Below are 16,398 nucleotides of genomic sequence, written 5' to 3'. Positions count from 1 at the left end.
CACAAATTAAAATTTAACCAATTTAACTTAACAGAGGCACCGTGACTAAGCTAATGACTAATACATTATAGTGTGCACACCTGTGTGTGAAAAATGGAGGGAATATACGGGTGCCATCATGGGATCAGAGAAATACCGTTATCGGTAAGTAACTACGATTTTCTCTATCCCCCATGATGGCACCACGGAGAGATTTGCATAGATTGTAACTCTTAGGGAGGGACCACTGCCTCTAGAACCCTTCGCCCAAAGGTGAGATCTGAGGAGGTCAAGTCTAAGCAGTAATGTTTGAAAAATGTAGATTGGGAAGACCAAGTGGCAGCTCTACATATCTGTTGTATTGATGCGCCAGCTCTCTCCACCCAGGATGATGCCACTGCTCTGGTTGAATGGGCTTTAATATTCTCCAGAATGGTTGCCCCACAGGATGAGTAGGATAGAGTGATGGCGTCTCTTATCCACCTCGCCAACGTGGCTTTCGATGCTTTCTGTCCCTTCCGTGGACCCTGGAAGCAGACAAACAGAGCCCTATCCTTCCTGCACTCCCTAGTGGCTGACAGATATTGGACCAGACACCTTTTTAAATCTAGGGTATGCAATGTTTTTTCCCCCTCATTTTTGAGGCTGGGACAAAAGGAGGGCAAAGAGATCTCTTGGGTTCTATGAAATTGTGACGACATTTTAGGGAGGTAAGCCAGGTCAGTCTTAAGAATGACTCTATCTTCGAGAATCTGAGTAAAGGGTGGGCATGCAGACAGCGCTTGTATATCGCTAACACGACGGGCCGAGGTTAAGGCTACCAAGAGTGTGGTTTTTAGAGATAAAATTTTTAACGAAGCGTCTGCCAGGGGCTCGAAGGGAGGTTTGGTTAGAGCATTTAGAACAAGGTTTAGATCCCAGGGAGGAGAGGTATGGAGGGAAATAGGCCTGGACCTACTTGAAGCTCTAATGAACCTCATGATCCAGCGATTTCTGGCTAGATCATGGTTGTACAAAGCCCCCAAGGCTGCTACTTGAACCTTTAGAGTGTTTGTAGCTAGACCTTTTTCTAGTCCCTTTTGCAGGAACTCAAGGATTTTCTGTATTGGGATTTCCCCTGTTGGGTCGGCGCCGGATACTTACATGAATTTTTTCCACACTTTCCCATATATTTTGGTGGTTACAAGTTTTCTACTCTGTAATAGAGTGGATACTAGATTGGGGGAGAAACCCTTATCGCTTAGTAGCTTCCTTTCAAAAGCCAAGCTGTCATGTGTAGGCTCTTTACATTGGGGTGGAAAACTGGTCGGAGTGTCTGGTAGGACCCAAGGGCTTGATATTGACATTTTTCTTAGCCACGAAAACCATATTCTGCGGGGCCAGAATGGAGCTATTACGATCACTGTTGCTCCGTCCTCCCGAATCTTTCTCAGCACCAAGGGAATGAGGGATATCGGGGGAAACGCGTAGGCGAGACGATAGTTCCAGGGAATTGTGAAGGTGTCTAGCGCTACTGGGCCCCCCCGGGGATCGATTGAGCAGAAGGTGTCTACTTTCTGGTTTTGACTGTTCGCAAATCTATTTCTGGATGTCCCCAACGTTTTATGATATGGTTGAACACTGATTGTTTTAGCTCCCACTCCCCTTGTTTTAAGCATGTCCTGCTCAAGAAATCTGCAGTTCGGTTTTCTGAACCTTTTATGTGGAGAGCTGTCAGGGATTTTAGATTGTGTTCTGCTATGTGGAATATGGATTGGGTTACCCCCATTAATGCTCGAGACCTGGTGCCCCCTTGGTGATTTAGGTATGCTACCACTACTTGGTTGTCTGAAAAGATTTTTACGTGATGGGAGCAAATGAGATTTAGAAAGTGCGTTAGGGCCAGTTTTACCGCTAACAGTTCTTTCATGTTTGAAGAGGCTAGCTGTTGATTTTGGCTCCAATTCCCCTGTGCCACTTGATCGTCTATGTGCGCTCCCCACCCCCAGGGGCTTGCATCAGTCGTTAGGATTTTTTCCGTCGGTAGTGCCCAAGGAACCCCTTTGGTTAAATTCACTGGGTCTGCCCACCATAGTAGGGAGTGTATCGTGTTTGACGAGATACGCCCGTCTAAATTTCCGCGCTGAGACATGCTTGAATCTAATGTTTCCCATTGCAGATCCCGGGTGTGACATTGTGCCCACTGTACTGCCGGGATACAGGCGGTCATAGATCCCATAAGGGACATCGCTTTTCTTAGAGTAGTGACCGGGGATGTTGTCATCTGTAACACTGTCATTTTTTGGATCTTCCCCTGTGGAAGATAGCATTTCTGAGTGGTCGAGTCTAGGACTATCCCTAAGTACTCCTGTACCTGGGTTGGCACTATTAAGGATTTGGGTATGTTTAGTAGCCAACCTAGACTCGTCAGTGAAGCCATGACCATCTCCAACTGTTGTTTGCAATGTTCGGATGAAGTTCCTACCACCAAGAGATCGTCCAGATAGGGAACTATTAGAACATTCTGTTCCCGTATGTGGGCCATTACCTCTGACATTATTTTTGTGAACACCCGTGGTGCGATGGCTAACCCGAAGGGGAGAGCCCTGAATTGGTAGTGTTTCACTTCCCCCTGGATAGTCACTGCCAGTCTGAGGTATTTTTGATGGTTGTTGTGGATAGGCACATGGTAATACGCATCTCGTAAATCTAGAACAGTCATGAAGCACAAGGGAAAGAGCATCTTTACACAAGATTTTATTGTCTCCATTTTGAAATATTGAATCTCGAGAAAATTGTTTAATCTTTTGAGATTTATGATCGCCCTGTGCGATCCGTCCGGTTTCCTGCGAAGGAAGAGGGGAGAGTAGAAGCCCATACCTTTTTCCTGGTAGGGGACTTCTTGTAACACTCCCTCCTGAATTAAGTTCAAAATCTCTTCCTGAAGAGCTGACTGTTCGTGTGACTGTCTCTGAGGTGTTATCATGAAGGAATTGCCGGGAGGGGTGTGGAATTTCAATTTGAGACCTTCTCTTATTATGCTTAGTATCCAGGTACTGTTTGAAATTTTTTCCCAGGCTGGAAGAAAACAGGTCAATCTCCCTCCGACCCGAGGAATACCTTCATTGTGATTTTTTATTGTCGGGGGGGCTTGTTGAATATGAAGCCTTTGTTCTTATTTCTTCTGTCCTCCCAACCATCCTTGTTCCCTTTTGGGGGTTTTCTCCGCATGAACTTTCTGCTCCGAAAAGGACGCCTGTAAGACTGATTGGGGAACCTGGGAAAAGATTTTTTCTTATCCCCGGCTTTGTCTAGGATGTCATCCAATGTTGACCCAAATAAGAACTCGCCTTCACATGGTATTGAGCATAATTTGGTTTTTGCTTGCAAATCCCCTGGCCAGCATTTTAGCCATAGGGCACGTCTTGCGGCGTTTGAAAAGGAAGCTGACCTAGCCGCCAGTCTGGCTGAATCTACTGATGCGTCGGCCAAAAATGCTGCCGCACCTTTCATAACAGATACTGAATTTTGAATTGTCTCTCTTGAGACCTTTTCTTTTAATTGAGAATCTAAGTGCTCGAGCCATACCATTAAAGCACGGGCAGTACAAGTGGCCGCAATGGCCGGTTTTAATCCACCTCCTGCTGCTTCCCAGGAGTTTTTTAAGAAAGTCTCGGCTTTTTTGTCCATCGGGTCCTTTAAGGTACCCCATGTCCTCGAATGGCAGGGCAAATTTTTTACAGACCTTTGCTATGGCCACATCCAATTTTGGCGCCTTACTCCAGGATGAGCAGGCTGGGTCGTCGAAGGGGTATTTTCTCTTAGGGGTTAAGAGAACTTTTTTGTCTGGTTTCTTCCATTCTCTTTTAATTAGGGAGTGAATCTTTTCATTTATTGGGAACGCTCTCCTTTTCTTTTGTTCCAGACCATTGAACATGATATCCTGAGCCGTTTTTTTAGGGCGTTAGTCTACCAGACCCATTGTTGCCCTGACTGTTTTCACGAGGGCGTCTGTCTTCGATAGGGAAGCAACTGCGTCCCCCTTCTGAAGATAGCGAAGAGGATTCGGAATCTGATGAATCACTAGAATCGGATATTTCACTTTCCGACTTGTCCATACTGGATTCAGGTGACCTATGGCTTGATTTGCGTTTTATCTTTGAGGTCTTAACGCCCTTAAGGGCGCTTTCCACCTGGCTCCTTATTAGTGATTTTAAGTTTGAGGCAAACGCCGGGGATTCTTCCTGAATAGTTTTTTCTATGCAATTGCTGCATAGCTTTTTCTCCCATGAGGAAGGTAACTCTTCCGGGCATATAGCACATACCCTGTGCTTTGATTTGGTTACGCATTTCTTTCCCTAGAAGAAAAGAGTGACCCTGTATTAAACTCAGGACTTTCACGTAGATCACTCACCCTCATGTGGACAAGAGATACCGTCTCGGGCCTGGGAACTATATCCACCGCTGGATTCGTCACAGGCCGCGTGGTTTTCGCAGAAGCTCGGCTGCGTTGTGATCCTGAGCGTCCACTGCTGCTGCGCTGCTGGGAGGAAGTGTTTCCCTTGCGCTGATGCTGTGTGCGCTGGTGCCGCTGTACCTGCGCTTGCTCAGGAGATAACTGTATAACCTCCTGCTGCTCCTGGTTGCTCATATCTCCGCACTGTTTTTCAGTGAGAATAGCTGAGCAGCGATCCCAGGCTGCTCAGCTGTTAAAATTCCCCGCTCGCAGCGCCTATCTTCTGGTTTTCCAGGTGCCACTGCACGGACCCGGAAGTGCTCCCGCTGTGCCCGCGCACTAACTTGCGTCCAGTCTCGCGCGCCACTCCTCTGCTGTGCGCCCTGCTGGCCGCCGGCTCCTGGGGGCCGCCGCTGCCTTATTACAGGTATACCTGTCGGTGGCCACCGCCACCAACCTCCAGTGCCCTCGGCGTCTCCTGATGGCGCCGGCGTTCCCGCGTGTCTGGCCTCCAGCTCCACCGGCATCTCGTCTGGGACCCCATGGGTCGGTAGCCGCCGCTACCCCCATGCGCCGCTGTGCAGCGGTACGGAGACTATCTTGGTGACCGCCGCCACCTGCCTCCTTCCTCCCCTTTTATTTTTTTTCTTTTGGGGAAGACAGACTTAATCCTCCTCACTGTCTTCCCCTCCTCACTCACCCTCCAGGCCCGCCGACCCCAGCGGTGGTGCTTCAGGGAAGGGAAAAAAAAAAAGGGGGGGGGGGGGGAGAAAAACCGCTCGACCCAGCTGTGACAGGGCGCCCCCTGCCAGGAACCGAACTGGATCAGCCCCTGGTTCCACGAAGGATCTTCAGGAACGTGCTGTAGGTTCCCAGTCAGGGACAGGAAACCAACTGATGTGGGAGAGAGGCACGCCCTTTTTCACCTGTAGGTTTCCTGTCCCTGGGGGCGGACCCCTCTCTCCGTGGTGCCATCATGGGGGATATCATGGGGGATAGAGAAAACCACTGTTTGGGCACAAGGAAGGGCTTGAAAAGGAAGCAGTGAGGTTTGATTTTTGTAGTATAAAATTGTCTGGAATAGATTGTGGACATCATGTCGCATTTGGAGAAGAGAATCACCAAGGTTCCAAAACAGCAGAAACCACCACAAGTGGCCCCATTTTGGAAACTACACCTCACGAAAAATTCCTCTAGTGGTTTAGTGAGCATTTTAAACCCACAGACATTTCACAGAATTGTATAACATTGGGCTATGAAAATTAAAAGTTACATTTTTTTTTCCACTAAAGGGCTAACAGGAGAAAATTGATCACAGAATTTGTTACACAATGTAACGGCCGTGCCCTACAGGGCCGGCTCCAGGTTTTTGAAGGCCCTGGGCAAAAGAGTCTCAGTGGGCCCCCCCTTTAACACATACCACAATTCATGATCGCATATAACACAGCCATGTAGTATATAACACATCCCACGTAGCATATAGCAGCCCATATAGTATATAGCACAGCCACATATTATATAACACAGCCCTCGTAGTATATAGCACAGCCCTCGTAGTATATAGCACAGCCCATGCAGCATATAACAGCCCATATAGTATATAGCACAGCCACATAGTATATAACATGGCCCATCTAGTATATAGAACAGCCATGTACTGTAGTATATAGCAAAGCCCACGTAATATATAACAGCCATGTAGTATATAGCACAGACATGTAGTATACAGCACAGGCCACATAGCATATAACAGCCCATATAGTATATAGCAAAGCCCACGTAGTATATAACACAGCCATGTAGTATATAGCACAGCCCACGTAGCATATAACAGCCCATATACTAAAGCACAGCCCACGTAGTATATAACACACCCATGTAGTATATAGCACAGCCATGTAGTATAGAACACAGCCCACGTAGCATATAACAGCCCATATACTATATAGCACAGCCCACATAGTATATAACACACCCAAGTAGTATATAGCACAGCCATGTAGTATACAGCACAGCCCCCTTCCCCCAAGAATGGCACCATAGTCCAGTACTCAGTTACAAAAAAAAAAAAAAATCACTCCTCACCTCTCAACGTGCCTGTGCTGCGCGCTGCTCCCTGCTCCGGTCTCGGCGGCTACTGCTGCACTGCCTGACACACAGCGAGTGCGCAATGACGTTATCGTGCACCCATAGCGGCAGTGTCAGAGGCAGAGTGGGAAATGATGGGAGAGGGAGCGTCAGGTGACGCTCTCTCCTCCATCATTTGCTTTGGACTTTACCGGCAGACACCGCCGGTATAGTTCAATGCGGCGGCGGCGTTGGCGCTGGCGACAGGCGGGCCCCCCTGCCTCACCGAGGCCCCATAGCGGCTGCTGATGTGCCGCTAGCTGAGGGCCCCTGAGGGAGCGGGGGCCCTAAGCAGCTGCCTGCCCCTAACGCCGGCCCTGAATGGGCCCCCTTGTCTCGCCAGGGTCCCGGCACTTGCCTGGGTACTGACACCGGCCCTGGTGCCCTATATGTAGTCAAATGACTTTTTAGGCACAGTATATAGCTCAGAAGGAGAGGACGCCATATCGGAAAAGCAGATTTGCCTGGAATGGTTTGCCGGTGCCATGTCACATTGGCAGATCTGAGGTGTCAGGACAGCAGGACCCCCCATAACAGACCTCATTTTACAAATTACACCTCTTAATGAAATCATCTAGGGGTGCAGTGGGCATATTGACAACATGTGTTATACCACTTAGCGGTGAAGAAAAAAAAATGACATGTTTATTTTACCCAATTCCTCGCGTGGTATTAGATTGATTAGACAACTTTATTCTTCAGGTTAGTGCAATTAGAGCAATACCAGATTTATATTGTTTTCTATTCCGATTTTTGTGAGGCAGAATGAACAAAAAACAATTCAGGAGGGTTTTTTTTTATGTTCATCGTGTGGTAACTTATTTTTACACTGTGAGCTGTATGGCAGCTTGTTTTTTGTACGACAAGCTATTCCATTTTTTCAGCTATACCATTTTCATTTATATTCGTCTTTTTGATCGCTTTTTAGTCCACTGCTTTTCTAGCAGTATGATGAAAAAGCTACAGCATGTGTAACTTTTTTACGGTGTTCACTGTAAGGGTTAACTAGTGGGAAAGTGTTATAGGTCAGGTCATTCCAGATACCAAATGTGTACTTTCTTTTTGCTTTTACATAAATGTGTATTTATTGTAACATTTTTTGTTCTTTAGTTTGTGGGGGCTTTTTAAAAATATTTTTTCGTTAATCTTCTTAACTTTTTTGTTTTACTTGGTCCCTCGATAGGACTTTAACTTTTATTAATCTGATCACTGGTCTCATGTATTGCAATACCCCAGAATTGCAACGTATGAGAACTGTGATATTACACAAGCAATTTTCCTGTTGCATCCTGCCCATGGCTGGGTCTAACAGGCCACCATACCATGCACACCAGGTGGTCAATGTGTGGTTTCATAGCGGGAGTGCTGATGTGGGTGATAGAGGGAGCCCCCTCCCTCTCACACCCTTCCAAATGATGTGATCATAGCATCTGGATTGTTCTGTGCACATAGAACGTTTGTCAGCCTGTGTAAATAGACCAATAAATGACTTGTATACAGCGAAACAATGCTCATTTAGCGGCCTGAATGATACCATGAAAATCTGCCATTAGACTTGGAAACCTAATCTAATCATATCACACAACGGTCCATTATACAACGATTAAGTGTTATTTACATAAGTTTATCTCCACTCTATTTGATGCAATCTTTGGCTGGGTTGAAGCTGGCTGTAATTAATATTCTTTAAAGATCACTACATTAGGTCATATCTACAGATCATGTCAGCTCCAAAAAACGTAATTATAATACATACGTGTGGCTGATTTTAGCATCTCTCTTTATTAGCTGCACTTATATAAACGTTATACTTGAACCGTGGGCACGTGTTAAACAACACACGAACATTAATAGCTATAACATTTTTATGGGTTTTGAAATGTCTGGGACAAAATAATACTAACCACCAATCTGTAATGAAAATTTCTTCCTTTGCTGCTTCCATTGCGTCAGCCACATCATTAAAATATCCTTTAGCATTGACATACCTAAAACAAGGCAAAATTATCACCATGTGACAATAAGGTCATGTTCCTGAAGGATACATTGTAATCAGCAACTATGCACTTTGGAATGACTGTACAGCAATGGCATCACCTTGTGACACAATAATAATAGAGGCCATTTCATTTCTTGCCATGAGGCAAATATTGTAATAAAAAGGCAATCTGCAGGAATTAATTTTTTGCTGAAATTAGCTGTTACAATAGAAGTGAATTACAGATGAATAATCATTTACTGTGCAGAAATAACATTCCAGCAGAACCTCATGAAATGATGGGGAAAGCATGATTAAAATAATTTCAGATCTCTTATAGATGAGAGATAAAATACAAGAGTGGATAAGTAGTTTATTCACAATGAACTCAAAATATCTAATATTTAAAATGTGTAAATTTAAAGCGAAATGCTGTTACAAATCAAAGACATTAAATATACTTAGCTATTCAGGTTACGATATAAAAGAAAACAAATGCATTGTTTATTTAAATAGTTTAAAAATTAAGCAATATGTGCATTTTATTTTTACACACACACACACACGTGTATATTTTTATATAGATATATAACTATATGTATATACACACACACACACACACATTATATTTTTATATATACACATACATATACACATTCATACACACGGGAAAATAAGTATTTGATACACTGCCGATTTTGCAAATTTTCCCACCTACAAAGAATGGAGAGGTCTGTAATTATTATTGTAGGTACACTTCAACTGTGAGACAATATAAAATAAAAACCAGAAAAATCACATGGTATGATTTTTACATAATTATTTTGCATTTTATTGCATGAAATAATTATTTAATGCAATAGAAAAACAGAACAGAACATATTCAGTACAAAAACCTTTGTTTGCAATTACAGAGGTCAGACGTTTTCTGTACTTCTTGACCAAGTTTGCACACACTGCAGCAGGGATTTTGGCCCACTCCTCCATACAGATCTTTTTCCAGATCTTTAAGGTTTAAGTGGCCATCGCTGGGGTAACATTGCGTTTCAGTTTCCGCCAAAATATTCTATTGGGTTCAGGTCTGGAAACTGGCTAGGCCACTCCAGGACCATGAAAGGCTTCTTACGGAGCCACTCCTTAGCCCTGGCTGTGTATTTCGGGTCACTGTCATGCTGGAAAATCCATCCATGAACCATTTTCAATGCTATTACCAAGGGAAAGAGGTTGTTGGCCAAGATCTCACAATACATGACCCCATTCATCCTCCCTTCAATATGGTGCAGTCGTGCTGTCTCCTTTGAAGAAGTGTACCCCCAAAGTATGATGTTTCATCCACCATGCTTCATGGTTGGGATGCTGTTCTTGGGGTTATACTCATCCTCCTACTTCCGCCAAACACAGCGAGTGGAGTTGATACCAAAAAGTTCTATTTTGGGGTCATCAGACCACATGACCTACTCCCATGCCTATTCTAGATCATACAGATGGTCACCAGCGAACATCAAATGGGCCTGGACATGTTCTGGTGTGAGCAGGAGACCTTACGTGCCCTGCAATATTTTAATCCATGACAGCGTCATGTGTTACTAATGGTAATGTTTGAGACTGTGGTCCCAGCTATCTTCAGGTCATTTACCAGGCCCTCCCATGTAGTTCTGGGCTGATTCCTGATCTTTCTCAGAATCACCCTTACCCTACGAGGCGAGAACCTGCATGGAGCCCCAGACCGAGGAAGATTGTGTTTCTTCAATTTTCTCAAAATTGCGCTGACATTCATTACCTTCTTGCCAATCTGCTTGCCTATTGTCCTGTAGCCCATCCCAGAATTGCGCAGGTCTACAATTTTGTCCCTGGCGTTCTTGGACAGCTTTTTGGTCTTGGCCATGCTGGAAAGGTTGGAGTGTGATTGATTGAGTGCATGGACAGGTGTCTTTTATACAGGTCAAACAGGTGCAATTAATAGAGGTAATGAGTGCAAAGTAGGAGGCTTCTTAAAGAAAAACTAAAAGGTCTGTGAAAGAGAATTATTGCTGGTTGGTTGGCGATCATGTACATATTTCATGAAATAAAATACAATTTAATTATTTAATAATCATACCATGTGATTTTCTGTTTTTTTTTTTTTAGATTGTGTCTCACAGTTGAGGTGTACCTGCGATACAAATTACAGACCTCTCCATTCTTTGTAGGTGGGAAAACTTCCAAAATATGCAGTGTATCAAATACTTATTTTTCCCACTGTAAATATTTCAATGAAAAACATCATAGCAGATATTCTTACACTGCATATTCATTCCTAGGATTACATATGACATCTACAGACTACCAAATCTGACAAATTAAACAGTATACAGAAGATATTCCAGGCATAGCACATACCATTTACTCAGAGTGTTCTTTTGAAGTGCTGCATATGATCCAAATCTGTGAGCAGTCAGAAAGTTTTTCCCATGTTTCCTAACAAATTCTTCAATGGCCTGACCCCACCATCGTGCATGTCTGTAGCTGTTACACTTCAAAATTAGAGACCTAGAAAAACGCAAAAAACATACGCTCAATTGTTAAGGTCAAGGGGAACATAATAATCCATATCATAATTTTATTTATTTAATGCCTTTCGATTACATCAAATTTACTGCATGCTGTTGTAATAAGGACAGAAAGTCAGTGGTTGGGAGGTACATACTAAGGCTGGTTTCACACTTTCGTTTTGATCTGCAGCGTTTTTTTAAAAAACGCATGTGGTGAAAAAACGCATGTAAACGCATGCAAACGCTGCGTTATTTAGACGCATGCGTTTTTGCGGCAAAAAAACCCACAACATGCATTTTTACCCGCGGTTGCGTTTTTGAAACGCATGCTGAGAAGTGTGTGACAGCTGCCAATCATCAAAATCAACTAGAAAACACACTATTAATAGAATTAGCTAGGGTTAGGGTTAGGATCCCTAGGGTTAGGGTTAGCTTTTTATTAGAATGTCCTAGTCACCAGGTCACTGATAAGCCACCCCCCACCATCAAAGTGATAAAGGGATCCAAACCCTAACCCTAACCCTAGGGATCCAAACACTAACCCTAACCCTACCCCTAACCCTAGGGATCCTAACCCTACCCCTATCCCTACCCCTAACCATAACCCTTGGGACCCTAACCCTAACCCTAGGGATCCTAACCCTAACCCTAAGGGTTAGGGTTAGGATCCCTAGGGTTACTAGGGATCCTAACCTTAGGGTTAGGGTTAGGTTTAGGATCCCTAGTAACCCTAGTGTTAGGGTTTTCTTGTTTTTTCTTGTGTTTAGGGTTAGGGTTTTCTTGTTTTTTCTTGTGCTTAGGGTTTTCTTGTGTTTTGTGTTTTTTGGTAAAAACGCATGCGTTTTTAACGCAAGCAAACGCATGTGCTTAAAAACGCATGCGTTTACATAGACAGCAATGCATTTTTTTGCCGCGAATAAACGCATGAAACTACTACATGTTGCATTTCTGCAAATGAACGCACGCGTCAAAACGCACGCTAAAAAACGCATGCGTTTTTTAATGTTAAGTATAGGAAAAAAAACGCATGCGTTTTTTAGCGCTAAAACGCTGCAGATCAAAACGCAAGTGTGAAACCAGCCTTAGAGGGGTATCTAACTACCGTATGTGGATTGTTCTACTGATTATTTGTACATAACGGCACGAGCATCTGATGTGAAGACGTAATTTTGTAAGATCACATATTATAATTCTAGTAGAATACAGTTTTTGCAGTTTAGAAACTTTTAGTGGAATGGGTTACCATATCATATAATAATACAGCTTTCAGTAGTTGATTACACAATCCTAATTTATAAAAAAATCACCAAATGGTTGTATTATACTAGAGTGTTCAAAGCAATATTTTGGAAGTCGCTGCTTTATGGAATTGTATTTTGACCTTGGTTTCCTCTCCTATTATTCAGTCACCAGAAGTACCGTATATAACATACTGGCAGCAAATGCAGAGTTGTCAATTCACAAATTGTGGCAGGGGAGGTAGCGAAAAGCTTCTAAACTTCTTGATGCTGAAAGATGGTCTGCATGACAAGAAAGTGGGTCCACAACTTAGCTTTGAGGGTCTTTCTCCTGTATTGTTGTTGTTGAGTTTATCACAATAAATAGAATATTGAAATCTGCCTGCATGGAGTTATGCCAAATGATGATCATAGCATAGACCATTTTCATTATTTATTCAATCCCAGCTAAAGCGCGTAATACAATTTCTATTTGAGCTGATAATTCTGCCATTAAGTTAGTGAGTGATAAGAGACATGGCAATCTCAGTAAGGTCATTTGGATAAGAACACTGCTCTTAGGCCATGTGCACACGTCCGGATTTCTTGCAGAAATTTCCTGAAGAAAACCGGAAATTTTCTGCAAGAAATCCGCATTTTTTTTTTTGCGTTTTTTTTGCGTTTTTTTTTTTAGCATTCTGCAAGCGTAATTAGCTTGCAGAATGCTAAAGTTTTCCAAGCGATCTGTAGCATCGCTTGGAAAACTGACTGACAAGTTGGTCACACTTGTCAAACAGTGTTGGACAAGTGTGATCAACTTTTTACTATAGATGCTGCTTATGCAGCATCTATAGTAAAAGATAGAATGTTTAAAAATAATAAAAAAAATAAAAAAAATGGTTATACTCACCCTCTGCAGACAGCCAATCTCCTCAGCGGCGTCCGTTCCTATAGATGCCGGTGTGGTCCAGGTCCTTCAATGACGTCGCGGCTTGTGATTGGTCGCGTGAGTCACATGAGCGGTCACGCGACCAATCACAAGACAGCGACGTCATCACAGGTCCTGAACCACACCATCTATAGGAACGGAAGAGAAAGCATGCACCGGAGAGGCGGGAACACTTCGGGGGCCATCAGAGGGTGAGTATATCACTATTTTTTATTTTAATTCTTTTTTTTTTACCAATTATATGGTGCCCAGTCCGTGGAGGAGAGTCTCCTCTCCTCCACCCTGGGTACCAACCGCACATCATCTGCTTACTTCCCGCATGGTGGGCATAGCCCCGTGCGGGAAGTAAGCAGATCAATACACGCCTAGGTGTGCGGAATCCCCGCAATTCCGCATTTTTAATGAACATGTTGCTTTTTTTTCCGTGATGCGATTTTTTCGCAGAAAAAAATGCAACATTTGCACAAAAAATGCGGAATACCCTGTAAATAATAGGAGGCATATGTAAGCGTTTTTTTCGCGTTTTTATCACGTTTTTATAGCGAAAAAACGCGAAAAAAACGCGAAAAATCCTGAACGTGTGCACATGGCCTTAAACCACACAATCTCGTCTGCCAATATATCTTATAGTCCATTTAAGGAAACAAAACTGCACTGTTAGGAAAACTTTGTAGAATTCCCTCAATTATTACAGAAAGCACCTAGGTTTCATAACCCTAACAATGCCTGATCATTTTTTTTCTAATATTTAATACTTTCATTTTGCATCCAGGAAAACCCACAAATGTAGCAAGCTCACACATCATCATGTACTAGTAATATCTCCAGTAGACTAGAGCAGCACAGCGACTTGTTGATTGCTATTCACATTAATATTAAAATTTTCTGCAGAATGTGGTCATGCAGAAATCACTAGGGTTAGATTTCTGCCACCTTTCAGGGCAAGGTATCGGCAACTTTGTGTTGCAATGCGGCCAAATTCACAGTCATTGGTTGTGATGCAGTATGGATATATTGCAAAACAGGTGGCCATATAGTCAGATTTAGAGAGAAAAAAAAGAAAATGGCTATACGATGAGAGAGAAGCTTGCTGTACATGTAAATAAGAACCGGTTGAGTTGGCCTCCCGTTATGATGTAGGCAAGTTAAGATAGCCTCTCCTGGACCACCAGAAGGTGAATTTATATTAACATTTAAATTGTTCTTTGAGACTAAATCTGTGGGACAAGCAATTGTCTGAAAGATCTAATCAATTACATGCATGTATTTTGACTAAAGGGACAAACATGTTCCACAGATCATGAAAACCAGAACACTGGGAAGCCGCCTCCATGCTCCATCCTGAAAAACTAAAGCCATGTTCAGTATGTGGTCAGTATTTTTAATCCAAAACCCGAAATGGGTGATAAATGCAGAAGTGGTGCATATGTTTCTATTATACTTTTCCTCCTGCTTTTGGCTTACAAATACTGAGGTAAAATACTGACCAAATACTGAACGTGTGAATGTGGCCTTAGGAACACTCAAATGTTGCACTACCAGGACATTCACCTCCACCTTTCAGCTACTTGCTGTGATGATAAAGTCCTGCTCTGATGAGATTTTCCCTTATTGTTTTTTTTCAGCCTACTCGCTGTGAGAAATGAGGCTAATCTCGGCTTTTTCCCCTTTCTCAAAGTCCTCCGCATTGTTATACACTTGGGAAGAGTGCAACCTCCCATAGAAAAATACATAATAAAACACGCCAACTTTAGAAGTAGGCAAAGGGATAAATGGCCAGACATACAGACCAGTGCGGCCTCGATAGTAGTAAACATGAAAACACTACAAACAGCATTAAAACAGCAATGTGCAGCCTGTGGGAATGGGAGCCATACCACATGCACAGATATGACATGCGCCTCCCTTCCTATAGCACAATTGCAAGTGAATGCTGTATGAACACAAGACAAGATGGTGACGATTACGTGCCACTATGGTGCCAGTGTATAATGCATAATTCTTCACGCCACATTACAGTCTCAGACCCTGAATGTTTGGGTGCGTGTTGGAGTCTTTGGATGCAACTAGTTTTCCATGGGTTCCAGCAAGCAATAGTCATTCTGTAACTATATAATTTTGTAGGTTGAGAGACCTCTGTACATCTATGTGATCCAGACACGTGCAGAAGTCATCATTTAATTACAGAAGATCACATTGAATAGACACCGTGAGATATAATATGCACGCCAAAGAATTCTCCAGTATCCAAAACATTTACAAGATTGCATGAGGGTACATTTACTTTAAGTAAACCTTGATTTCAACCACAAAACTTCTAACATCCATCATCTACACAGAAAATGCTAACCATGAGAAAAATGCAATTCTTGTAAAGTAAAAGAGTGGAAACTGACTGAATGGCTTAACCCCACCTGGAGAGATTGTCTATTCGCAAGCCATACTGGGTCTCGGTGTCTTTCTTCCCAATCTTTATGTTGAATTCCTTATCAACTAACAGAACAAAGGATATGGCTCCAGTGTCGGACTTCATGTACAAAAGGAAAGAATCTTTCACCACCAGCCACCTGAAAAATTTATGAGAGAAATGATAATATTCTTTTAGATTGCAGGGAAAAATGTAACATGACTTGCAAAGAGCACACAAATTTGGACCTTTTATACTTTGATCTAAAAAAAATATTTGCACTCCGCTTAGGGAAGCTCAAATATGACTACTCATCTATTACAAATTTATGATTGGGCATGAAGAAATTATTATACTCAATCCTGATTTCCAAAATAGCAGAAGTTATACACATAAGATCAACAGGTTCAAGCTTGTCGTTTGTATGAAGAGTTTAAACATTTCATCTCATCAAATGGAGAAGATGGTAGTGCCCATATACCAGACATGCCAGGTAAATCAGCTCTCTTGGAACATGAAAACAGATCAAAATGGTATCTGAATAGGTTTCTGTGAAAATTCAGGTGCATTCTTCCAGTACCTCTTTGACCAACGGTAGCACACGCTTCCTTGTCCACAGCAATTCAAACCAGGTATTCTGTGCCCACCAGATCTCTTCATGATCATGCCCTCTCTGTATAAAGTATAGAAAGATTGTGTCAACTTCTATCATTGTATTATAATGACCACAGCTTACTTTAGAGTGAATGAGTTCTAATGACAACTGACAATTTTA

General features: G+C 42.8%; 1 protein-coding gene across 3 annotated transcripts in view; it reads right to left on the bottom strand.

Annotated features, from left to right (window-relative positions):
- PLD1 (phospholipase D1) overlaps positions 1-16,398 on the bottom strand; it is a 327,109-nt gene that overhangs the window by 79,529 nt on the left and 231,182 nt on the right. For all 3 annotated transcript variants that reach the window (XM_077290541.1, XM_077290540.1, XM_077290542.1), the window contains 4 exons: positions 16,204-16,296; positions 15,631-15,783; positions 10,899-11,048; positions 8,446-8,529 (listed from right to left, as the gene is read on the bottom strand). In XM_077290541.1, the coding sequence (XP_077146656.1) occupies positions 8,446-8,529; positions 10,899-11,048; positions 15,631-15,783; positions 16,204-16,296 (480 nt within the window). The remainder of the gene's footprint in view (positions 1-8,445; positions 8,530-10,898; positions 11,049-15,630; positions 15,784-16,203; positions 16,297-16,398) is intronic.

Source organism: Ranitomeya variabilis, chromosome 2 (genome assembly GCF_051348905.1).
Source record: "Ranitomeya variabilis isolate aRanVar5 chromosome 2, aRanVar5.hap1, whole genome shotgun sequence".
Taxonomy (NCBI): domain Eukaryota; kingdom Metazoa; phylum Chordata; class Amphibia; order Anura; family Dendrobatidae; genus Ranitomeya; species Ranitomeya variabilis.
Note: the sequence above shows the minus strand (reverse complement) of the source record. Positions and strands in the feature narration are given on the sequence as shown.